Raw genomic sequence first — 25,519 nt, 5'->3', positions numbered from 1 at the left:
TTTGGTTTGATTTAGAAAGTTTTCTTCCAGATGGAGGGCCAGTGATGCCAGCACTGCTTCTAAACCAAACAGCAAATGGTCCTTTTCACACTGACTTGAAATATGTCTTCTGACATCTATGTCTATACAGAGTGAGATACACACACATAGATACATATATACATACGCTTAGATCTATTTTTAGACTGTCTATTCTATCCCAAGGACATCTGTCATTTCCTGTGTCAGGCCACGTGTATTATTATTAGAAGCAGGCAAAAGCAGTTACTATTTTTTTCTTAAAAAAAGAACAAGCCCTTTGGAACCACTGTAGGGGTTAGACAGGAGCAGAAACACCTGGAGGCCCAGAGGCCTGTTGAGAGAGGCCGCAGGGGATACCCCCCATCCACAGAACCCCTATCAGCTCCAGCCAAGAGAAGTAAGAAGGACATGGCTGCTTGTAAAATAAAGTCTTTTCTTTTATTTCAAATCAGCCCATTCCAAGTTAGTGCCATGAGTTCAGACAGGAGGCCTGAGCCCACCGGGATGTGGGGGAAGGGTTTGTGGCCCCTTCCCCAGCTCAGTCCTTTAGAGGAGGGGGCTGCCTGCCAGGGATGGGGGTTACGGGGCTGGCTGTCCCCCTCCTTGGCCAGCCCTGGTCCCTGGCCTGCGCCCTTCAGCTTACTCCCAGGGCTAAGGAGAAATGGAGGGAGGGGTGGGGGCAGGGCAGGGAGGTGTCCTGTTGGGGTATCCATGGCCAGGGGTGTTAGTGGTCAGAGCCCAGTCAGGCAGGGTTAGTGGGGTCTTCTCCGGCCTCCAGGGAAGGAACTGTGGAGAGAGACAGGGTGAACCCAGGCCAGGGGCAATCTGCACACAGCATGCCCCCTGCCCTCGGATCCCCAGATTACTTCCTGTGAAATGGGGGGCCGCGGCCCCTCCTGTAAAGAGAGGTTAAGAAAATAAAACTGAAGAGTGGTTTGTGGGTGAGGGTGCCTAAGGAGGTTTCTTTGGGCCTCCTTCCCTCATCGTCTGGAATCTGAATTCTCAGTTTGGGAGAGGAGGGCAGAGGCCAGGCTTTGGATGCTTGGGTGCCACTCAGGAAGCTCACCGGAGATGGGGGGCTGGCTCCAGTCTGGCAGGGAGAAGAGGCTCAGATAGATGACTGCCACTGCACGAAGCGCTTGGATTCCTGTGCATGGAAGGTGTGGGCTGAGGGGGATGCAGGGAGACCTGGCGGTGTGGTGGGGGTCCCAGCCCCTCCCTTCTCCCTCAGATCCAGGACTCTGGGCCCCCAGCCCCCTCCTCCCTCAGACCCAGGAGTCCTGACCTGCACCCCCTCCTCCCTCACACCCAGGAGTCCTGACCACCAGCCCCTCCTGCCTCAGACCAGGTGTCTGAGCCCCAGCTCTCTACTCCCTCATACCCAGGAGTCCAGCCCTTGGTCCCCTCCTCTCTCAGAGCCAGGAGTCTGGGACCCCAGCCCCCTCCTTCCTCAGACCCAGGAGTCCAATACCTGAGGGTTGAAAGGGTCGTCATCGTCTGTGTCATCATAGTCGTCACTGGGGTGCAAGGGGGCAGTGGCAGAGAAACAGGATGGGAGCCATCAGGGGGCTGCACCCCCCACCAGTATCCCACGGATCCTGCCCCCTCCCTCTTTCCCCCCTCAGGACCCTGCCCTCTCCCCCCGTCCTGACCTGGGCGGGAAGAGTGCCCAGGCTCGGGGCAGACTGCAGAGGGCAGTGGCCAGGGCCCCTGCAGACAGCAAGGAGAAGAGCAGCAGGAAGAGTTGGCCCTCCAGGGCATCCTCACACAAGCCTCGAAGGGCTGCACCATAGTCCTGGGGGGCAGGTGGGGGAGGGCATCAGCAGGCAATACCCCTCACCCCCAACACACACTGTATGCACGAGTCAGATGCCTGCTGTGTGATACCGGACAAGTTACCCAACCTCTCTGAGCCTAAGTGTCCTCCTCTGTCCAATGGCGTGAATGCTGTTGTTAGTTGCCATCAAGTCAATTCTGACTCATGGCGACACCATGTGTTAGATCAGAACTGCTCCGTGGGGTTTTCTTGGCTGTAATCTTTATGGAAGGAGCATACATGGCACAGTGGTTGAGCACTTGGCTGCTAACTGAAAGGTCAGCTGTTTGAACCCACCAGCCAATTCTTGGAGAAAGGTGTGGCAGTCTGCTTCCCTAAAGGTTACCAAAAACAAACAAAACCGAACCCATTGCCATGGAGTTGATTCTGACTCATAGTGACCCTACAGGACAGAGTAGAAGGGCCCAATAGGATTTCCAAGGAGTGGCTGATGGATTCAAACTGCCGACCTTTTGGTTAGCAGCCGAGCTCTTAACCACTGCACCTCCAGGACTCCTCCCTAAAGATAGTTGTTCGGTGCTGTTGAGTTGGTTCTGACTCCTAGCGACCCTGTGCACAAGAGAACGAAACACTGCCCAGTCCTGTGCCACCCTCACAATTTTTGCTATGCTTGAGCCCATTGTTGCAGCCGCTGTGTCAGTTCATCATATTGAGGGCCTTCCTCTTTTTCGCTGACCCTCTATTTTACCAAACATGATGTCCTTTCCCCCCAGGGACTGATCGCTCCTGACAACATGTCCAAAGTATATGAGATGCAGTCTCGCCATCTTTGCTTCCAAGGAGCATTCTGGTTGCACGTCCCTAAAGATTATGGCCTTGGAAACACTATGGAGCAGTTCTGCTCTGTCCTTTAGACTTGACAGCAGCGAGTACTTCCAGCAGTCACACTTGGTAAAGTAGTTGTTAGGTGCCATCGAGTTGGTTCCAATCCATAGTGACTCTATGTACAACAGAACAAAACATTGGCCAGTCCTGTGCCATCCTCACAATCATTGCTATGTTTCAGCCCATCATTGAGGCCACTGTGTCAATCCATCTTGTTGGGAGTCTTCCTCTTTTTCATTGACCTCCTACTTTACCAAGCATGCTGTCCTTCTCCGGGGACTGGTCCTTCCCGATAACATGTCCAAAGTACGTGAGACAAAGCTTCGCCATCTTGCTTCTAAGGAGCAGTCTGGCTGTACTTCTTCCGAGACAGATTTGTTTGTTCTTCTGGCAGTCCATGGTATATTCAATATTCTTCACGAACACCATAATTCAAAGGCATCAATTCTTCTTTGGTCTTCCTTATTCACTGTCCAGCTTTCACACACATATGAGGTGGTTGAAAATATGGCTTGGGTCAGGTGAACATTAGCCCTCAAAGGTCCTGCACCATTCCCATGATCGGTTGTGATCACAGGATTTTATTGGCTGATTTTCAGAAGTAGATCTCCAGGCCGTTCTTCCTAGTCCATCTTAGTCTGGAAGCTCTGCTGAAACCAGTTCAACATCATAGTATGTGGAAGCCTCCACTGACAGATAGGCGGTGGCTGCGCATGAGGTGCACTGGCCAGGAATCACACCCAGGTCTCCTGCGTGGAAGGCAAGAATTCTACCACTGAATCACCATTGCCCCAGACAGTCAATACATGTTAAATTTTATTACCATTATCCCTGGTGGCGTAGTGGTTAAGAGTTCAGCTGCTAACCAAAAGGTTGGCAGTTTGAATCCAGCAGGCAGTCCTTGGAAATCCTATAGGATAGTTCTACTCCGTCCCATAGGGTCGCTATGAGTTGGAGTCGACTGGACTGCAAAGTGTTTGATGAAGAGGGAATCCCTGGGTGCTGCAAATGATTAATGCTCTTTAGCTGATAGCTGAAAGGTTGAAGGTTCGAGTCCGCCCAGAAGCACTTCAGAAGAAAGGCCTGAGGACCTATTTCTGAAAAAATCAGCCATTAAAAACCTTATGGTGTACAGTTCTACTCTAACACACATGGAGTTTACTCAAGAGCAACTGGGTAACTGGTTTGAGGAAGAGGGTGGAAGGTGCTGAGGCTGGAGATGTAGCCAGGGCAAGGAGTTGGGACTTTAATCTGTGCACAGTGGGAATCACTGGAGGGTTTTAAGCAGAGGAAGAGTTGCGTGGATTGTGTCTTAAAAGGATAGATGGCTGTGGCATGGAGGACAGGTGGGGTGTGTAGGCAGGGCCACAGGGAAGAAGCTTTTGCAGACATCCAGGCGAGAGCTGAGGATGGCACTGTCCAGGGCAGCATCGGTGGGGTGGTGAGGTGTGGCTGGATTCCAGGTAGGTTTTAGAGGAAGAGCCAACAGAGCTTGCTGGTGGAATGGTTATGGGAGGTAAGAGCAGAGAGCAAAAAGCAGACAAAAGGGATATTCTATAATGATAATGGTGTCACAACATAAAAATGTAATCAATGTCGCTGAGTTGTAAATGTGGAAGTTGTGTTGGCAGATGTTTTGGTATGTATGTTTTCCCTACAATTTTTTTTAAAGAAGGATAGTTCTAGGTTTCTGACTTGAGCAATTGGGTGGGGGTGGGTGGGCGGTGCCTGTAACTGAGCCAATGAAGGCTGAGGGAGGAGCCCCTGGGCGGTGCGAACAAATGGTTAATGCGCTGGGCTGCTAACTGAAAGGCTGGAGGGTAGAGTCCGCCCAGAGTCACCTCAGAAGAAAGGCGGGAAGATCTACTTTGGAAAAATCAGCCATGGAAAACCCTTTGGAGCACAGTTCTACTCTAACACACATGGGGGCCTACATGAGTTGCAACTGACTAGAAGGCAACTAGTTCGTTTTTACGGTTTGAAGGCTGAAGGAGGGGGATGTCAGGGAAATAGGGAGTTCTGTTTTGACTGTATCTGCATATGCATAAACGTTCTTTCATCCTCACGACAGCTTTGCAATGCAATGCAGGCAGGGATCAATTCCCTCACCCTGCCTTTTGTAGTGCCAGGAAGAAATTGAAGCCCAGAGAGGGCAAGCCACTTGCCCAGAGTTACAGAGCCTGACAAGGGCAGTGCTGGGATTGGAGCCCAGGTCTGTTAGGCCGTTTTGTAGGTCCAGGCAGAGGCTCTGTGGAAGGGGGAATTGGGAAGGAGTGCAGGTTCACCTTGTGCAGGCTGTGGCAGTGCAGCAGTGCCACCAACTGGTGGAAGTTTCCCTCTGTTACGTTCAGTGTCTCCTCCAAGGACAACAGAGGCTTCTGAGGTGGGAAAAGGGAGATTGTTATTCCAACTACAGCTCAGGACCGCCTATCGCCTGGGCTCCGCCCAACTCTGTAGACCCCGCCCACACCTGCCGGTACCGACCCTTCTTCCAGCCCCGCCCATACTTGGAAGTGCCGCCCCGTTTTACAGGTCCCGCCCACACTCCAAAAGTCCTGCCCACACCCCCGTCTTCCTTCTCTTGAGGTCGATGTGTGGAGGTCCTGACCCGTCATTCACTGGCCTTTTCTACACCCCCAAGGCCCCGCCCACACCTGGCCAACCCACCCCATTCTGCCAGCCATGCCCACAGTCTAAGATCTTGCCCAAACACAGAGGAGCCGCTCCATTCCGCTGGCCTCACCCACACTCAGAAGTCTCCACCCACACCTGCTAGATCAGCCCTATTCTGCCGGCCCGGCCCATACCTGGCTGACAGGCTACATTCCGCAGGCCCAACCCACACTCAAAGGCCCTGCCCATATCGGCCTACCCCAGATTCCGCCCACGCACCCACACCGGGAAGGCCACGCCCACACCCGTCCTACCAGCCCCATTTCGCAGCCCCCACTCACATCCGTAGGCGCTGCCCAGACCAAGCCCACCCAGACCCCACCCCATTCTGCAGGCTCTGCCCACATCTGGCAAACCTACCCTACTCTGCCTAGCACACTCAGAAGGCCTCGCTCACACCAGAGGCTCTCCCGACACCCAGCCGAACCGCCCCATTCCACTGGCCCCGCCCACCGACAGGCTCCACCCATACCTCCTCCCTTCCTGCAGGCCTACCTGTGCAGAGGGGAACTGAGGAACTGCTTCTCTCTCCAGGCCCTGCAGCTGGGAGTGAATGTTGGCCAGAGCTCGCTGCGACACAGTCAGCCTCTGGGGAAAGACAGAAGGAGAGAGAATCCAGTAGTCCACGCCCCAGCACCGCTTCCTCTCTCAGGACACAGGGCTCTGCGCCCCTGACACCTTCCTCCTCCCCCAGGACCCAGAAATCCAAGCCCCCAGCCCCTCTCTCCTCCCTTTCCGGAGTCCGAATTCCAGGTCCCCTCAAAACCCACTCCCCTTGCCCCCAGCCCTAACCTGTTGAAAGGGGTTGGAGACCGCCTGGTTGCAGAGGAAATAATAGTTCAGGATGTCTGAAGCAGGAGGAGGAGAGGGGAGGAGTCATGAGGATCTGGGACCTCCGAGACCCTCTGGGGGAAGCGTCTTGTATGTCCACCTGGGTGCTCCGGCCACTCCTCACCTCAAGAACCCTTCTGTGATCCCGATGACCTGGCATTCGAAGACCGGCCAACGCTCCCAGCTCCAAATCCCTCCTGCCCCCAGGCACATCCTGGTCTCCACACCCTCCCCAGAAAGCAGAGGTCCAAATTCCCCTTCTGCCATCTTTCCCCTGACTAGAACGTGCTCTTTGCATTTCCTCCAGGTGGCCAAATCCTCCTAAACTTGAAGATCCAGCTCCACCACCTCCCCTGACTCCTGTGTCTGGAAAAGGTGGCATCTGGGGGGCCAGGCAGGGCATGGTTTATGCGTGGCACTCCCACCCCACCCCAAACAAGGCTGGGCACGGGGGACACCTGAGGAAACCAGGTGGATCGGCAGATCACCTGAGTCGAGCCCTGTCTCCTCTTGGGTCAGGTTCAGGATGTAGGTGTCTGGATTGGAGCAGAAGTCACTGAGGCCCTGAGGGAGGCACGGAGAAAGGAGGGCTTCAGACCTGAGAATGACTCCATTCCAGACTCCCACAATCAGAGAACTAGAGAACTCTGTCCCCAGCTCCTCTCTCTAGTCCTTGGGGACCCAGGAGTCTGGGCACCCAGCTCTTCCTCCCTCAGACCCAAGAGTCCCATCCCCCAGTCCCCTCCTCACTCAGACCCAGAAGTCCTGGTGCCCAGCCCTTCCTCCTTCAGGGCCCAGAAGTCCCAGCCCCCAGTCTCCTCCTCCCTCAGACCCAAGAGTCTGGGACCCCAGTTCCTTCCTCCCTCAGACCTGAGAGTCTAGGACCCCAGCCCCTTCCTGCCTCAGACCCAGGAGTCCTGGCCCCCAGTCCCCTCATCCCTCAGACCTAGGAGTCCAGGCCTTCCTCAGACTCAGGAGTCTGGGCCTTCCAGCCCCAGAGACCAGGAGCCTGGCCCCCCAGCACTCACCACTGAGGCAGCTGCCTCTAGGCCCATGGAGCCCCAGCTCAGGACAAGAACCACGAAACTCATCACTGTCATCCTACAGTGGGGACAGAAGGATGGGGTGGGCTCTGGGTTCTTAATCTCTCTACCTCTTCCCTTCCCCCACCCCAAATCCCCTCACAGTCCCCCCAACCTCTGGAGCCTAGAGGATCAGAATTAGGACCAGAGAAATTAGTGGGGAGGGTGGTTGTTGACGTCAAACTGAACATCTGGACCCTGCCCAGAGAGGCCAGCGGGGTGGAGGTGAGAAGTAAGCTGCCAGAAGGGCCCCAGGCTGGCAGGCAGGCAGCCTGGATCACAGCCCAGCTCTGCCCCTGCCTCACTCTGGGGCTCTGGGAAGGCAACTGCCCATCTCTGGGCCTCAATTTCTTCATCTTTAAATTCTGCAGAAGTCCAGTGCTTCTCAAGCACTCTTCCAGCTTCCGGAATCAAGATGGCATCTGAAGTCTGGTCAGCCCCTAACTCAGCCCAGTCTCCTTCAAGGAGTGGACAGCTCCAGGACTGACGTTCACCTCATGGTTTTTCTCTGGGTGGTGCAAATGGTTAAATGCTCTGGGCTGCTAGCTGAAAGTTTGGGGGTTTGAGTCCACTTAGGCACCTCAGAAGAAAGGCCTGGCAATCTACTTCCAAAAAACCAGCCACTGAAAATGCTACGGAGGACAGTTCTACTCTGACACACATGGGGTCACCATGAGTCAGCGTCAACTGAAACGGCAACTGGTTTGGTTTTGGTCTTTAGGGTGGTGAGAGAGGAAGAGGGGGACTCAGGGAACCCCAAACTGAAGGTCTGGGTTTAAATCCCACTGTGGTCCTGCTTTACCGGTCTCCAATGACTCCAATGGATTCAGAAATACCAACGATCAAGAAGATGGCCAAGGAACGCCTGAAGCTACCAGAAGCCAGGAGAAACAAGAAAGGATCTTCTCCTAGAGCCTTCAGAGAGAGCATGGGTCTGCTAACATCCTGAACTCAGACTTCTAGCCTCAGAGCTGTGAGAGAATAAATTTATGTTCTCGTAAGCCACCCAGTTTGTCAGCGTGTTGTACTGTGGTGCCTTGCATGTGGTGTTATGATGCTGGAAGCTATGCCACCTGTATCTAAAATACCAGCAGGGTCACCCATGGTGGACAGGTTTCAGTGGGGTTTCCAGACTAAGACTGACTAGGAGGAGAGTCTTGGTTACCTATTTCCAAAAATTAGGCAATGAAAATCCTATGGATCACAACAGAATATTATCTGATCTAGTGCTGGAAGTCGAGCCTCAAGGTTGGAAGGCACTCAAAATACACAGCGGCTGCAACAACGGACCTGAGTGTACCGGTGGTCCTGGGATGGTGCTGGACGGGGAAACGTTTCATTCTGTTGTACGTGGGGTCAGAGCTGATTCAACAGCAGCTAACAACGACCTCCTTTGTGGGTGCTTGGAAGGAGTTAAGATGCACAGCACTCGACAGAGGCCAGCGATCATCGTCCTCATCATCATTGCAAACATTACTTTTATTAACGTTATTATTTTTTGACTATAATAGCGTCTTTACTCTGTTGCCTGTTTCCAGGTCTGCTCCCAGCTGCCCACAGGCTGGGTGCAGTCTGACTGCTCTCTCTGAGCCCAGCCCCAGTACACACAGTGCCTGGTCCAGACGGGGAACTCCACTGACATTTGTGGAACCACTACCACCACCAGTTGCCATGGAGCCGACCCGGACTCATGGTGGCCCCATGTGTGTCAGAGTAGAACTCTACTCCATAGGGTTTTCAATGGCTCCTTTTTCAGAAGTAGATCACCAGGCCTTTCTTCCAAGGGTGAACTTCAACCTCCAACCTTTCAGGTAGCAGCCAGCTTTGTTAGCCGTTTGTTCCACCTAGGGATTCCTATTTGTGGAACAAATGAATGAATTCAATGTGGTCCCTCTTAGAAGAGAGTTGTGAGATTGCATGAGAACCTGCCTGCCAGGGATGATGCTAGGCACACTGCTGAGCAGAAGACTAGCAGGGATCCATCTGAGACCGGAATCACACTGTGAGGTGTGCTGACAGGGATGGCAGACTGGCCATGAGGTAAAGGCTGCCCAGACTTACACGATCACCAGCCACTTGCTCTGCTTCGCCAGGCCCAGGAGGGTGAAGAGGCAGACCAGGAGTTCTAAGAGCAGGAGGAGGACGTAGGCCAGCCACCTGGGGAGGGAGCGAGCATAGGACTGAAGCAGCAAGCCTGGACCTCCAGGGCTTTGAACTGGTTCAAACCAGTCATGGCGCACAAAGGAAAACTCGAACAGACTCGAATTTTTAAAACTTGAGTGAACTGGAATGATAACCAGATTGGGACAAATTACAGGTCGAAGCCCTAGAATGGGAGACTTGGAAGATGTGTAGGGAGCCCTTTTAGGACCCTGAATCAGGAGACTGGATTATTGGCAGGTCTGTGGACAAGGTTGGCTGCCATCTTTGAGCGGGGCACCACTGTTTCTGGCTCTGCTCAAAATCCCACTGGCAAGAGATTTGGTTGCTACGCAACACACATCTGCCCTTGTTTTCTAAGAGGAAGATTGAGTTTCCAGCAGGTCTTTGACCCTTAGTTTTTCCGTTCTGTTTATCGTTCAGGTTCACCCAAATTTTAAAAATTTGGGTCTGTTCCGGTGTCGCTTCTTTGGCCATGACTGAACAGGGCAGAACCAGTTAAAAGCCCTGACGCTCCCAGACCAGTGGGCCGGTAGCGCCTCCAAGTTCATTGCCCAGATCTGCCTAGCTCAGGACCCAAGTTCTTGCCCCAGCTCCACCCAGCTCAGAACCCAAGTTCGAGTCCTAGCTCCTCCCAGTTCAGAGCCAAGTTCGTGCTCAACCTCCATCCAGGTCAGAACCTGAGCCCAAGCTCTGGTTCTGCCAGACTTAGAGTGGGTAGGTAATGCCTCCAGGTTTATGCCACAGGCCCTCCCAGCCTCAGGGCCCAAGTTCATGCCCCATCTCCACCCAGCCTCAGGGCCCAAGTTCATGCCCCATCTCCACCCAGCCGCAGAGGAGGTAGACAGTGGCCCCAGTTCACACCCCAGCTCCACCTAGCCTCAGAACCCAAGTTCATGCCCCACCAAGCCTCAGAAGTGGCAAAGTCCCCAGGTTCACACCCCAGCTCTGCCCAGACTTAGAACCCAAGTTCTAAGTTCTTTGAAGGGGTGAGTGCCCCCAAGTTCATGCCCTAGCTCTTCCTGGCCATGCGACACCCCCCTCACGCATTGGTGTAATGGGTGCATTGGGAGGGAGGACACTGTAGAGGTTTAGACCTCAGGTTTGGGGTGGGAGTCCTGAGATCTATCCTGACTGGATCACACACTCCAGCTTTGTGAGTGTGAACAAGTGATCTGGCCTCTCTGAGCTCCAGGTCCCCACCCCCACTCTGCAAAATGGAGCTATGCTATTCATTTCCAGGGATGCAGTGAGGATCCTAACCACAACTCAAGAGCATGGTATATGGATGCAGAGACTGCCTGGGTTCCAATCCCAGCCCCTCCAGTCACTCGCTGTATAACTTTGGGCCAGTAATTTTACTTCCTGTGCCTCAGTTTCCTCATGACGTGAGGCTAATGAGTGAATACACATTAAGCTGTCAGAAGTGTCAAGCATATGGGCTCACTTAAATATTAGCTTTAATATTAATAAGGAAAAACTAAGTATTATTTAATAATGAATAATGAATACAGTGAAATCTGCGAGAGCCAGAACTTGGTGGGACTGCTTGTTTTTCTGGGTGTCATAAGTTTTCCACCTTTGACAGGGTGCAATGCAGTCTTACCACTTTTCTATTGCTCATTTCAGTGGAAAATACAGTAACACCTCTGAGAGCCAGAACTTGGCGGGACTGCCTTGTGTTTCTGGGTCTGGCAAGTTTTCCACCTTTGACAGCGTGCATTCACTACTTTTCTGTTACTCTCTCTTTAGTGGAAAATATTTGAATTTTCCTTCTCTGACAGGTTTCCACCTTATACAGGTTCCAGCTTTCACAGATTTTACTCTGTTAGTTAATACTTAACCTAAATCTAACTAGTTGCCATCCGGTTGAGAACTACTGCTGTACAGGGTGGCAAGAGTGATCACTCACCTGCTGTCATTGTGTGCCATTCCGACTCATAGGGACCCCATGCGACAGAGTAGAACTGCCCCATAGGGTTTCCTAGGCTGTAATATTCATGGGAGCAGATCACCAGGTCTTCCTCCACCCCCGCCAGGAGCCACTGGGTGGGTTCGAGCCACCAACCTTTTGGTTAGTAGCCGAAGGCTTAACCGTTTCGCCACCAGGGCTCCTTACAACCTGAATAGGCACTCTTAATGCAACCAAGAAAGAAATAAGCAAAGCAAGGCAATGATTCTTATCCTCATGAATCTCACAACTCTATAAAGTGCAATGTTAACAACCTGAACTGCACCTGTGACAATACACCCATCTCAGTCAAGTCGATTCAGACTCAGAGCAACCCTGTGAGACAGAGTAGAACCGCCCCCTGGGGTTTCTTAGGCTGTAATCTTTACTGGGGGAAACCCTGGTGGCATAGTGGTTAAGTGCTACAGCTGCTAACCAAAAGGTGGGCAGTTCAAATCCACCAGGTGCTCCTTGGAAACTCTATGGGACAGTTCTACTCTGTCCTATAGGGTCTCTATGAGTCAGAATCAACTCGACGGCAATGGGTAATCTTTACGGGAGGAGAAGCTGAGGGTGCGTTCAAATGGCCAACCTTTTGGTTAGCAGACTAGAGCTTAACCATTGTGCCATCGGGGCTCCTTCACTCACCTGTACTCCTCCACAAAGGATAAGTCTTCAGCCACTTGCAGGGGGCTCAGGGGCACTCCATGCCAGAATGCCAGCCCCTGGAGCTGCTGGGCCACAGCCTCTGCTTGCCGCCGGGCCCCCCGGGCTGCAGCCACCAGCTCCGTGCGCTGAGTGAGCACTTCCTCCAGGTTGGTCAGCTCTGTCCTCACCGCCTCACCCAGCCTCTCCACTGTCTCAAACACCTGGAGGGAGGGTGGGTCTAAGGTCTGGGAAGGCCATTCTATGGGGACCCTGGGGTTTAGGGATGAGGTTGTGAGGGTGACATAAGAGTGAACTGTACTGGATGCCTGAGATCTGAGGTATGGGGTATCTGAGAACTGAGGAAGGGAGGGGTCTGGGGGGGGTCTGAGGTCAAGTTCATGGAGTTCTGTGGCTTTTATCAGGAGCTCTGGGCTGTCAGTGACTTGAGCCTCTAGGCCTGAATTCTGCATCTGCCTTCCTGAGTCTGGGGTCTCAAGTCTGGGGCCCATGGTCCAGGATCTGAAACTAGATATGAAATCTACGATTTGAGGTTGGGCTGGGTTTCACCATCAGAGTCTGGAATTCTGGGTCTGGGGATTAGAGCTGAAGCCTATTGTCTAGGTCCTGAGTCTCAGCATTGAGGTCCCTTTAGGGCAAGCATTAGGTCTGTGGCCCTAGATCTGATCTTAGGTCAGGGTCTGGGATCTTCAGAGTTTGCTCTTCGTCTAGTTTGGGATATAAGTCTCAGGTTGACATCCAGAGCTGGAATTGGATATGAGTTTGGGGTCTGGGTTTGAGTCTCTACTTCCAGAGCTAGGTTAAGGCTCTGTGGGTCCCACATCAGAGGTCCTTTATTTGTGATTAGGGTCAGAAGTTGAACACACAGTTCCAAATATAAGTCTGAACCTGAAGTTCTGGGTCCTAAGTTTCACATCTGGGGTCTTTGACTTAACTCCCATTTCTCTGGGAGGGGTCCCTCTGTGCCTGGGTCTGCATAGGTCTTGGGTCATGGTGTGGGGATCCAGTCTGGGTGTGGGTCTGGGGTCTGGCCAGCACTTGGCCCCTCACCAGGTGGTCAACGGTGTTGAGTGTGTGGTTGGCATGCAGCAGTGCAGAGCTGAGCTGAGCAACCCCGTCACTGGTCTCGCTGTTGCCATAGAAACCGATGCCAATACCGGCGCTGAGAGGAGGAGAAGGGAGGGGAAATCTCAGCCGGTCCTGGGACCCTGGGGGCCACAGCCCATCTCCTCATACACCCATCCCGCCCCCCCACCCCCACGCCATTGGTCCAGTCCATCGTGGGAAAGGAACTTCTCCAGCCCCGGATCCCACCAGTTGTCAAGGTAACGGGAAGGCCTCACTCCCCCGGCTGCAGGGACGTCATTGTGATGCTAATGGTGGGTGGAGTGGCAGAGGGGAGGGAGCCTCCGAATTTAACCCACATCTCCCCAGAGCGAAACCCAAATCACACCCAGTCTCAGGATAAGAGGTCCTCCTCTCCAGTGATGCCAGCCTCACACACATCCCCTTCATCCTTATCCAAGAATCCAGTCCTCAGTACCTGTCCCCTCAAGAATCGAAAGTCCCCACCCCTGCCACTCGGGGGTTTCTAGAGGTGCAGACCCCCATTCACCATCTCCTGGGGGACAAGGAGCCTATCGCTCCCAGCCTTCCTCCCACCCTTGGGACCCAAGCGTCTGGCCAGCTGGGAGGGAGGGAAGGGAATGTGGGAGGGAGAATGGGCAAGAAGCCGGCGCCCCCGCCCCACTCCAGCCAGCACACAGGGCTCTATTGTGGGGTCTGAATGCGGGGCCCATGCCCCTCCCCCGTTATGTGTTCCAGGGTGGAGGGGGCGAGAGCCCGACTGGGCGGAGGGAGATGGTCGCCTTCACAGTTCCGAGCCTGGGGCTACGCATGGGGGCCCCCACCCTGGGCACTGGATCTGACGCCAAGCCCCAGTGCCCTTGCCTCATTGTTCAGAGTCCCACAAAGCTCCTCTTGTTCCCAGGCGGTGGAGGCTGGGGCCGTGTCTCTCCCCCACTGGGCCTTTGTCCACCACCCCCGTCCACCCCCACTCATGAGCTCCTGAAGAAGAAGCATCTTGGATATAGGGCACCCAGCCCCCACCCCACCTCCAGAATCACACACTGTTTCTTCTAGCAGTACCGGAGAGTGGCACAGTCTAGCTTGGAGGGAATCGACTTTCAGGTTAACCTATGGGCTGTAGGAGCAACCACCTCTGGTTCCTCTACTTGCTAGCTGTGGGGATTGGGACCCTAATCTGTGGGCTAGGACAGCTGTCTGTGACCTGGGGGTGCTGCTTGGGGGTGACCTGTGCTCAGCACGGGCACTTGCTAAATTCTGTGTCCTCAAGTCCCCTTTCTCTCTTCCCTGGGCAGGTCAAAGGAGGTCCTTGGGTTCAGATGGGTTTGGGAGTCAGGCTAACTTGGGTCCCAATCTCCACTCTTCCACTCTAGCCAAGAGGTCTTGAAAAGTTCACTTCTCTCTCTGACCCATCCTCTTTCAAAAATGGATGTGACAACCCTGAATCCATCAAGGCGATTGTAAGAAGGAATAAGACTAGCTCAGGTCTGGGCACACAGTAGGTGCTCTTGGATTGTAATATCCAGTTATTGCCTGTCTCCTGGGCTAGAATGTCAGTTCCATGAAAACCCATTGCTGTGGAGTCAATTCCAACTCATGGCGATCCTATAGGACAAAGTAGACCTGCCCCATAGGGTTCCCAAGGCTGCAATCTTTATGGAAGCAGACTGCCTCATCTTTCTCCCATGGTGCAGCTGGTAGGTTTGAACCACTGACCTTTTGGTTAGCAGCCTAGAGCTTAACCACTGTACCACCAGGGCTAGGAAACCTTAGCTCCGTGAAGGCAGGGACCTCCTCTGGCTTGTTCAGTATCTTCCAGCAAATAGTAGGTGCTTATGAAAGACTCGTTGAATGAGTGAATGAATGAATGAGTGACATCATTAGTTAACACAGTTGGTGAGCACAACTGTGAGCCAGGCATTGTGAATTATCTCATTTAATCTTACTGTAACTGTGGGGTGGAAACCCTGGTGGCATAGTGGTTGAGAGCTATGGCTGCTAACCAAAAGGCTGGCAGTTCGAGTCCACCAGGGGCTCCTTGGAAACTCTATGGGACAGTTCTACTCTGTCCTACACGGTCTCTATGAGTCGGAATTGACTCAACAGGAGCTTTTTTTTTAAAACCAGTAGCTATGGGGTGGGTTTTACTGTAATGCTCATTTTATAGATGCACAAACTGAGGCCCAGAAAAATTACATCACCACCCCCTCTTCCCCGGATTGTAGAGCTATTCGATGAGATAGCCATCAAACACAGGTAGTCTGATCACCCAGTTTCGGCTCTTAACCCCTACTCCTTCCTGCCAGGCTGGCTGTCATTGGGATAGTCACTTTGCTTCTCTGAACCTCAGTTTCTCCATACATCAAATGTTCCCTGCTGCATGGCTGAAGTGGGATTCTGTTTTCAGGGGAGTCTCCTCCTTCCTGTTTACTCCCATGCCCCAAGACACCATCAGGAAGGCTGGCGGAGAGCTTGGGGAGCCTTGTCCCCATTCCCCACCCACCCTGGGGCCCCTTTACCAGCCGACGAGAAGGGCCGCCACACAGCTCCAGGTAACACAGCCTCCTCCGGGCTGGGGGCTCTTGGCCCCAGGTGGCTCTGGGGGCCGGCAGCAGCAGAAGCGGATGAGGTAGACAGCAATGAAGATGAGGCTCAGGCCCAGGCCCAGGCCTGCCAAGGCCACCACCAGGAGCAAGGCCTGGGAAAGGGGGTGAAATTAGGCCTCCATGGGCACCTGTGTGTTCCAGACTCAGAGCTCCCTCCCTGCATGGCTGGGGGTTCTGGCCTTAGATCTCTGAGTTGAGATGGGAGGAGTCCTTCGCCAGATCAGGGACTATACACCAATCCCAACCTTCTGATGTTCAGGTTGGTGGGGGAAAAATGGGGTCTCCAGCCCTGTCCAAGCTAACAGCTGGGGCTCTGGGAGAAGGGGCCGGGTCAGTGGAGGGAAGTTCCAAAGAGAAGGCTCAAGTCTTGGGTTCTAGTTCTGCTCTCCCTCCAATGGCTGTGTGACCTTTGGCCTCCCTCTCTGAGCCTTGGTTTCCTCCTCAGTGCAACCAGGCAGGTGGAGTGGAGCATCTCTGAGAACCTGAGGAGTTTCCTTGGAACTGTGTGGGATCAGGGAGTGGGCAGGGGTGTCTGCTCCAGGCAGGCTTACTCTCCCTCCTCCCTGTTTGCTCTCCCCACTCACTGCTCTTTCTCTCCCCTCCTGCTGAGCTCCTTACACCCACCACAGCTATAAGCCAGGGACTCACAGAGGGTGTGTGGTGGCTTCTGCTTCTGTGACAGTGTGTGTGTAGGACTCAGAGATAGAGACTGGAGGAGTGAAGACAGAAGAAAGAGGGGGGGGGGAAGAGAGAGAGAGAAAAAAGGAGGAGGAGGAGGAAGAGAAGGAGGAGAGACTGCAGTGGGGTGTGTGAGTGCATGAATGAGTGTGCATGAGTGAATGTATATGTGAGTAAAGAGAAAGAAGAAAGAAGGTGAAGGAGGAGAGAAGAGAGAGATGGGGGAGTTGGAGGAGGAGAGAAGAAGAGGAGATGAAGAAGGAGGAGGAAAGAAGAGAGAGAGAGAAGGAAGAGGAGGAAAGAAGAGAGAGAGAGAAGGAGGAGAAGGAGAGAACAGAGACAGAGAAGGAGGACCGAAGAGAGAGAAGGAGGAGGAGAGAAGAGACAGAAGGAGGAGGAGATGAAGGAGGAAGAGGAGAGAAGAGAGATGGAGGAAGACACAAAGGCAGAAAGACACAGCAAAGGAAAAAGACAGGTGCAGGGCTGAGATGGAAAAAGACAGAGACCAACAGAGATGGAATCCGAGATGGAGAGAACAGAGTCAGATAGAGAAGCAGACAGATACTCAAACACAGAAAGATACAGAAAAGTAGAGAGTCAGAAATAGGAGAGAGAGAGAGGGAATCAAGAGCTGGGAGGACAGACACACAGAAGAGCTGTCCGGAGCTGGGTACGCCCTGCAGAGTGACAGGGTTTCTCGTGTGGCAGGGAGTTTACAGTGGATGCTCTGCAAGCTGTGTGTTTTACAGACGCTGAACTGGAGGCCCAGAGCTGGACAGGAACTTGCCTTCAGCCCCACAACTAGGTGGAGGCAACCTTAGGACCAGACGCAGACCTCTGAGCTCGCCAGCACTGTTTTCCCTTACAGGGGTGTGTGTGAATGCATGAGTGAGTATGCGGATGAATGTGTGAGTGCATGAATGTGTGTGTGTGTATATGAGTGTGTATGTAAATGTCTGTGAGAGTATGTGAGTGAGTGTGAATGAGAGTGTGAGTGAATGAGAGTGTGTGAGTGCATGTGGGTGTTTAAGAGTGTGCACGTGTGAGTGACTGTGCATGTGTGAGTGAGTGTGTGCCTTTGTGGGCTCACCTCCACCTGCCCATGTGAGAGAGTGAATCTACGGACATTTCTGTGTTTCTGGGCACAGTTATTTGAGTGCATGAGTAGCGTCTGGAGGTGTGAGTGTGTGTCCGTGCAGGTTGGTGTTGGCAGGTCACTGCGTGTATGAGTGTGTGAGTGTGACAGCACATGAACGTGCATGTAAGAGTGTGTATGAAAGTGTGCATGTGTGTCTCCCTGTGGAGGAATACCCACCCTGAGTGTGTGTGACTGTGTGTGTCCCCCTGCTGCAACTCTGACCGTGTTGGGGGTGGTGTGAGCCTCTGTGTCTCCATTGAGTGCCCTGGCTGTGACTCGTCATGGGACCCTGAGTGTGCCTGGAGCCTTGAGGCTGGTTGTGTGGTTGTCAGTGTAGGAAGGTCTCCATGGCTGTGAGGGAGTGTGACTCTCGCAGCCATAGCTGTGAGTCTAAAGTGCCACTGGAGGTTGTGGTTGTGTAACCGTGAGGGAACCTGGGCATACTGGGCATGAGACTGTGGGTGAGGGTATGATGGTCCCAGGTCTCCGTTTAGTGGAGGAGGTGGGATGGGTAGGGAGAGGGGGCGCCAGGGAGGAGGCGGGGAGGAGCTGCTCACAGCTGTGCCAGCCGTGACCCAAATAGCTCAGAACACAGCACACATTCCTTTCCTGCTTTTCCAGGACCCTCTCCTCCTTCTAAGCTCTTGCATCCCTAGCTCCCTTTCCTGAGGGGCTCCCTAGGAAAGATCCAAGGAGTTCAGACACTACAGGCAGGACCCAACGCTCATTCCAGGGCTTCTAATTCCCCCACCCCGATTCCCAGCTCAACCAAGCCTTTCTCCTCATTAATCTCAAAGTCAAAGACTTGAATTAAACCGGGTCAGGGGACAGTCCTTTTGCGGCGATTGGAGCTGACCGAGGCTGGGCCCCCTTCCCAGGGGACCCCAGCTTCTGTAATGTTTCCACACCAGCCTCTCCTGCCACGACCCATTTCTGTCATCCCCAATCCCCAAACCTAACCTCATCTTTGCACTCCCCTCCACTCTGGCGCCCGGATCGACTACCCCTTCTGTCCTGGGACGGACTGGATGCTTTCTCTTCCAACCCCTCCACCCCATTTTCCCACCTCTCATCCCTCCCGTTTTCCATTTCAGGTTCTCAACCCCACCCCAGAACCGGGGCACCCCCTAGCCCTTTTCCTCTTCACCATTACCAGGTCTTCTGTCTCCTGGGTCCCATCTTAACTGGGACATATTTACCTGCCCTGATCCCACGGGGGGAGGGGTCATCTTTTAGGACACAGGAGGGTGGACCTACTCCACCCCCCCAAAAAAGATCCTGGAGGCTAGCAACCCTGGCAGCTCCTCTCTCAGAGACCCAGGAATCCAAGACCCCCAGTCTCTGTTCAGAGACTCAGGGGCCCAGGCCCCCAGAACCCCCTTATTTAAGGAGCTAGGGGCCCCGTCCCAGGAGAGTCTCCAGGCATTCCCCAGGCTCCTCCTCCCTCAGACACCCCAAAGTCCAGCCCCGGCCCCCGCCCCCGGGAAACACAGGAATCTGTCACCCAGCGTTCTCCTCCCGCGGGACCCAGCAGCTCTGGTTCCCTAGCCTTGACCCCCAGGACCCCGTTCCCGGCCCCACCTGCTGGTATTCCTGTTCTTGGGGCGCGAAGCCGCTGGACACCGGGCGGAGCTGGAAGTCGACGCGGGGCAGCTGGTGGAGGAGATGAACCCAAGCCGAGGGCCGGTATCCCGGGGGCTCCCCCATGGCCCCCGGGAAGGGGGCAGTGGGGCGGACGCCGGGGCTGCGGGCGCCTCCGGAGTCGAGCTGGGCGCGGGCGGAGCAAGGTCTGGTGGGGCTCAAGGGAGCCGCTGCGGGGGGAGGGAGGGGGTAGGGGGCGGAGATGTGGGGGGAGGCGGGGGGCGGTGCGGGCTGGACGGAGACTGTGCTGCCCCTGGCGGTTGCAGGAGGGACTGCGAGCACCTAGAATGGGCCCCAGTCCTCCTTCCTCATCCTGCAGACGCCTCCTCTCCGTCATCGCTCCCACCTGCAGCCCGCGCAGTTACAGCGCGGCTACGGTGGGCATCCAGGCCGCAGGCCTGTCAAGCACCTTGAAAATATCAGCCTTCCCTATCTATAGAAGGCCCCTCGTACTACGCTGTCACCCTAAAAAATAATGTTCCTTTTTGAAGACCCTTCATATCATGTAAAAACTGTTGCCATAAAGTGGATTTCGTCTCATAGTGACCCTATCCGACAAAGTAGAACTGCCCCGTAGGGTTTCCTTGACTGCTTTGCTGCTAACCTAAAAGTTGGAGGTTCCAACGCACCAGTCATGAGGCAGTCTGCTTTCGTAAAGATTACAGCCTTGGAAACTGGGGGGCAGTTCTCTGTCCTACAGGGTCGCTATGAGTCGGAATCAACTTGACTTCAAGGGGCTCGGCTTTTTAATTTTGTTTTGTTAATTTTGCAGAAGCAGATCACCAGGTCTTTCCTCCATGGAGCTGCTGGATGGGTTCCAACGGACAACCTTTTGGTTAGCAGCCAGGGCTTAACCGTTGTGCCCCCCAGGCTCTTTAAGCAGATATATAGAAGCCAATAATTGTTAGTGGTTATCAGGGGTGGGAGGGAAAGGAAAGGGAGAGTTTTTACTTAGGGGACATTGAGTTTATGTAAATGATGGTGGAATATTTTGGAAAAGGATAGTGAGAACGGCGGCACAACTTGAATATAATCAATATCAATGATTTGTAGATGTGGATGTAGTTTGTTTTAGAGAATGTTTTGGGGTGCATATTTTCACCCCCCCAAAAAAATCCCTGTTGTCTGCGAGTGCTCTCACCTGTGAAGCACGCCTGCATTTGGGTAAAAGCCTCCCCCTCCCTTTAAAAGCCTGCATAAGACCACAACTTCTATATACAAAACTTTCTGTCTATACAGATCACTCCAAACCCATTGCCGTTGAGTTGATTCTGACTCACGGTGACTCCATAGAACTGCCCCATATGGTTTCTAAGGAGTGGCTGGTGGATTTGAACTGTCAACCTTTTGGTTAGCAGCTGAGCTCTTAACCACTGAGCTACCAGAGATCCAGAACGTATAAAAACCCCTCATACCCGTGTAAGGAGGGGGAGGAGTGAATAGCTGTAGCACAAGACCTTTTTGGTGGACACATAAGTTATGCATTTTTCAAAGCCCATAGGACTGTACAACACAAAGAAAGAACCCTGATGTAATTCATAAACTTTAGCTAATAATATGTATCATATATACCACAGGAATGCAAGCTGTTAATAATAGAAACAGTGTGCAGTAGAGAGAGGAGATATATGGGAACTCCCTGTATTTTCTGCACAATTTTTTTTTGAACCTAAAACTTCTCTAAACATAGTCTATTAAAAAAAAAACCTATGTAAAGACCCCTCACTTCTGCATAAAGACCCCTCCTATGTATATAAAGACCCTCCCTCCCACTTGTATAAAGAGCCTACTCATCTACATAGGGGCCCCTTCTATCTTTATAAGCGTGCCTCCCATGTTTAAGAACCTCTCCAAACTGAGTAAGGAATACTTCAATGTATATAAAGATCCCCTACCCCTTGCCATTCACCTTACAGTTTATAAATCATTTTTTCAAGCTACTACTTATGTTCAGTCTCACAGGAACCCACTGATACCATAATGATAGATGGGGAAGGAGAGGCCTTAGGAGGGAACCTAGCCACAATGATGCCACCACCCAGGTAGTCAGTGTTGGAGCTAAAACTAAGATTCCCAGGAATCCCACACCAGCAGTCCCACCTTGCTGTGAAGCAGGACTAGAGTTTACCACTTGGAGTTTTCATACCTGGCCTCCCCTGGGGGATTGAGATGAGTGGGAAGAAGATAGGCAGATTAAGGCTCCACCTACCCCAGCCCCATATTTTGCCCCAGATTGGTGAGAAAGGGCTGGGGAGCAGGTGCCCATCACATTCACGAGGAAGAAAAATAATAGTGGTGGTGGTTGTGATGATGGTGAGGATAATGATGATGGGGGCGATACTGATGATGGTGGTGATGGTTATAATGGTAGTGATTATGGTGATGATGGTGGTACTGATGATGGTGGTAATGATGATGATGGTGGTGGTGATGATAGTGAAGATGATGGTGATGGTGAAGATGATGATGACAATGATGGTGAGGATGATGATAATATTGATGGTGGTGGTGATGATTATAATAGTAAAAATTATGGTGATGATGATGGTAATGATGATGACAGTGATATGATAGTGATTATGTTAATGATGGTGATAATAGTGATGCTGGTGGTGGTGGTGATAATAGTGAAGATGATGATGATGATGAGGACAATGACCATGATAGTGAGGATGGTGATGGTATTGATGATGGTGGTGGTGATAATAGTGAAGATGATGGTGATCGTGAGAATGATGATCACAGCGATGATCACAATAACAAAGACAGTGACGATAGTGAGGATGATGATGGTGTTGGTGGTAATGATTATAATGATAACGATTATGGTAATGACAATGGTACTGATGATGATGGTGATGATGACGACAGTGGCTGACACTTAATGAGCACTTCTATGAGTGTGTCATTCTTCTAAGAGCTTTATATGGATTACCTCATTTAATCCTCACAACAATCCATGAGGTAGGTACTATGATTATCCCCAGGTTACAGATAAGGAACCTGTGACCCTGAAAAGGGTAGCATTACTTGGCCAAGATCACAGAACCAGGAAGTGGCCAGGCAGCCCAGCTGTAGATCCTTGAACCCTGGCAGTCTAGCTGTAGAGCCGCCATTTTTGTTGTTGTTATTTGCTGTTGAGTCAGCTCTGACTTATGGCGACCTTATGCGTAACAGAACGAAACATTGTCCGGTCTGTGCCATCTTCCTGATCATTGGGTATGTCTGAGTCTGTTGTTGTGGCTATTGTGTCAATCCATTTAAACGAGGGTTTCCCTCCATTTCACGGACCCTGTACTAACCACGATGACTTTTTCTAGTGGTTGATCTTTCCTGATGATGTATCCAAAAGAAGTGAGTTGAGTCTCACCATCCTTACTCCTAAGGAACATTCTGGGTATATTTCTTCTAAGACTGAATTGTTCATTGTTTTGGCAGTCCATGGTATATTCAATTTTTTGCCAACACCACAGTTTGAATGCATCAGTTCTTATCTTCCTTTTTCATTGTCGAGCTTTCTCATGCATATGAGGCAATTGGATGGCTTTGGACAGGTACACCTGAGTCACCAAAATGATATCTTTGCTCTTTCAAAGAGGTCTTTTGCAGCAAATTTGCCGATCTCCTACTTCACATCCATAGTCAGTGAACCATCAGGGCTTGTCAAGGAAGGGGGAGAAGAGTTCCTAATGCAGTGGTGTGCCCAGTTGGGAGCATGTGTGTGAGGGTGGGGGGCAGTCTGAGGTGCTTATCATGACTCTGCAACTTAAGAGCACACAGTGGCTCCCCACTGCCCACATGATTAAGTCAAACCCTCTCAGCTCTAGGTTTAATCTCTCTACCATCTGGGCCTGCTTCAGCCCTCCCCATATGGATAATATCTGAGAGTGGCAGGTTTCCATCTTGTAGGACCATGACCCACAATGAGAAATACACTTTACGTCGTGATCTGATACATGCACACACACACACAGCTGAAGTAAAGTTTCATGAAACACAACTGACGTCTGATATGTGCAATGTTCTCAGATATTTTTCATTTGCCTCATATGCGTGTGAAAGCTGGACAATGAATAAAGAAGACTGAAGAAGAATTGATGCCTTTGAATTACGGTGTTGGTGAAGAATATTGAATATACCGTGGACTGCCAGAAGAACAAACAAGCCTGTCTTGGAAGAAATACAGACAGAATGCTCCTGAGAAGCGAGAATGGTGAGACTATTTCACATACTTTGGACATGTCATCAGGAAGGACCAGTTCCTGGAGAAGGACTTTATGCTTGGTAAAGTAGAGTGTCAGTGAAAGAGAGGAGGCCTTCAATGAGAAGGATTAACACAGTAGCTGCAACGATGGGCTCAAGCATAGCAATGATTGTGAGGATGGCACAGGACCAGGCAGTGTTTAGCCCTGTTGTGTATAGGGTCATTATGAGTTGGAACTGTCTCAATGGCACCTAACAACAACAAAGTGTTTATTTTATAAATGAAAAGCTGGCCACAATTTCCTAAATTGTCTCATGACCGCTGTCTCAGTTTCCTAGGGCTGCCATTACAAAACCAAAAAATGGTGGCTTTAAAGAACCAAAATTTATTGTCTGATGGCTCTGGAGGCTAGAAGTCCAAATCAGGGTATCGGCTGTGTCGATTCTTTCTGAAAGATGATTCGTTCCATGCCTCTATCCTAGCTTCTCGAGGCTGCCAATAATTCTTGGTGTTACTTTGCTGCTTGTAGATGTTTCTTCACATGGCGTCTTCCCTCTGTGTGCGTCTCTCTTTCTGTGTATGTTCTCCCTTTTATAAGACACCACTCAGAAGGGATTAGGACCTGCCCTACTCTGGTATGACCTCCTTTAGTTTAACCAATAACAAATGAAAATTCCTATTTTCAAACAAGGTCACGTTCACAGATACAGGAGTTAGGACTTCAACATATCTTTTGAGGGGACACAATTCAATCTGTAACAATCAACTAATGAGTCTTGAGCTGCAGTCTGAAAAACACTGAACTAGAATTCCAGAGAGCAGTCTGAGTTGGTTAGAAAAGAAGTAACTATTACTAAGTAGAAGTAGACTATGTTGGCTTCCAGGAGAACCCTAAGGCTTTGTTCATGTGTTTCCTCAGCTTGTGTGCACGAGTGCATCGGTGCTTGTGTGGGTGTGTGCACATGTGCACACATACACACAGGCACACAAGTGCATGCATGCACAAACATGTGCGCACAAGCAAGCACATGCATGCACGCACACACACATACACACCACTCCCACTTCTTTCACACACCTCAGAAAAAAGTTTGAATTAATTGGATCTCCCTCTTTCTCTCTGTCTCACTCTGTCTCTTTATCTTGTCTCCATCTTTCTGTCTCTCTCATCTAGGGTTTGCGTCCCAAAAAGCCTGCGTTCTAGCCTCTTTGGAGAATTGTTTCAGTCTATGTTGATTCTGGTATCCCTAGGTGGTGTAACCGGTTCAGGTTCCTGGCAGCTAACTGTTGGAGGTTCAAGTGTGCCCAGACGCACCTTGGAAGAGAGGCCTTTTGATCTACTTTTGAAAAATCAGCCACTGAAGACTCTAAGGAGCATAGTTTTATTCTGACACACATGAGGTCACCAGGAGTTGGAGTTGACTCAAAGGCACTGCTTACTGGTATATTGATCTAAGTACATTGGACATTTGCATTGTCGTTTGACAGAAATTTGTTGGCTTGATCTTCTGCCATTGCTTCCAGGATCTATTTCTCCTGGGGAAGACAAATGGTTACTCTAGGGTGGTGGCGGTGGTGTGCGCCATTAAGTTGATTCCGACTCACGGTGACCATATGTGACAGAATAGAACTGCCACATAGGGTTTCCTAGGCTGTCATCTTTATGGGAGCAGATCACCAGGTCTTTTCTCCTGCATAGCCACTGGGTGGGTTCAAACCAATAATCAAAAGATAAGCAGCCAGGAGCTTAACCATTGAGCCACCAGGGCTCCTTATTCCAGATTGGACCTTCGTATTTCTAGGGTTCTTGACTGAATACCATTCCAGTGTCATCTTAAGCTCCAAGAAAACCAGAAAACCAAACCCATTGCCACTGAGTAGATTCTGACTCATAGCCCCCCTATAGGACTGAATAGGACTGCCCCATAGGGTTTCCAAGGAGTGGCTGGTGAATTTGAACTGCCAGCCTTTAATTAGCAGCTGAGCTCTTAACCACTGCGCCATCTTAAGCTCCATATGTGTTAATTCAGGACTTGGGGTGGATGAGAACCTTCTGATGGACCAGAAGAGAAGTGTGGTTGGCTGAGAACACATGGTAGTTGCTACTGAGCTGTAGCCAA

At 51.7% G+C, this 25,519-nt stretch overlaps 2 protein-coding genes across 2 annotated transcripts; one reads left to right on the top strand and one right to left on the bottom strand.

The window, feature by feature from the left end:
- Positions 1–426: 426 nt before the first annotated feature.
- Positions 427–19,320, bottom strand: TTYH1 (tweety family member 1). Its single transcript, XM_064293385.1, has 14 exons — positions 19,136–19,320; positions 15,652–15,830; positions 13,097–13,208; positions 12,029–12,249; positions 9,331–9,426; positions 7,216–7,288; positions 6,676–6,751; positions 6,149–6,204; positions 5,852–5,944; positions 4,969–5,061; positions 1,674–1,816; positions 1,493–1,538; positions 1,088–1,168; positions 427–807 (listed from the first exon to the last, which is right to left on the bottom strand). Exons 1-13 carry the CDS (start codon positions 19,259–19,261, stop codon positions 1,130–1,132), a joined length of 1,353 nt encoding a protein of 450 aa, XP_064149455.1. The 5' UTR covers positions 19,262–19,320; the 3' UTR covers positions 427–807; positions 1,088–1,129.
- Positions 19,260–22,073, top strand: LOC135232685 (prostatic spermine-binding protein-like). The gene is made up of 3 exons (XM_064293183.1): positions 19,260–19,341; positions 19,515–19,572; positions 21,797–22,073. The coding sequence occupies exons 1-3, from the start codon at positions 19,260–19,262 to the stop codon at positions 22,071–22,073; spliced, it is 417 nt and encodes a 138-aa protein (XP_064149253.1).
- The last annotated feature ends 3,446 nt before the right edge of the window (positions 22,074–25,519 follow it).

The sequence above is a fragment of the Loxodonta africana genome, chromosome 11 (assembly GCF_030014295.1).
Source record: "Loxodonta africana isolate mLoxAfr1 chromosome 11, mLoxAfr1.hap2, whole genome shotgun sequence".
Classification (NCBI taxonomy): domain Eukaryota; kingdom Metazoa; phylum Chordata; class Mammalia; order Proboscidea; family Elephantidae; genus Loxodonta; species Loxodonta africana.
This window is presented reverse-complemented; position numbering and strand designations above follow the sequence as displayed.

Bases quoted from the DNA above. Each gene is read 5' to 3' on its own strand.
- TTYH1 (XM_064293385.1), bottom strand. From the start codon at position 19,261: ATGGGGGAGCCCCCGGGATACCGGCCCTCGGCTTGGGTTCATCTCCTC. The intron at 7,289-9,330 runs GTAAGTCTGGGC...TCCCCACTGTAG, and splicing joins AGCAAGTGGCTGGTGATCGT to GATGACAGTGATGAGTTTCG. The intron at 1,169-1,492 runs GTATTGGACTCC...TTCCATGCACAG, and splicing joins ACGACCCTTTCAACCCTCAG to GAATCCAAGCGCTTCGTGCA.
- LOC135232685 (XM_064293183.1), top strand. From the start codon at position 19,260: ATGGCCCCCGGGAAGGGGGCAGTGGGGCGGACGCCGGGGCTGCGGGCG. The intron at 19,342-19,514 runs GTCTGGTGGGGC...CTCATCCTGCAG, and splicing joins CTGGGCGCGGGCGGAGCAAG to ACGCCTCCTCTCCGTCATCG. The intron at 19,573-21,796 runs GTGGGCATCCAG...TGGTGATAATAG, and splicing joins GCAGTTACAGCGCGGCTACG to TGATGCTGGTGGTGGTGGTG.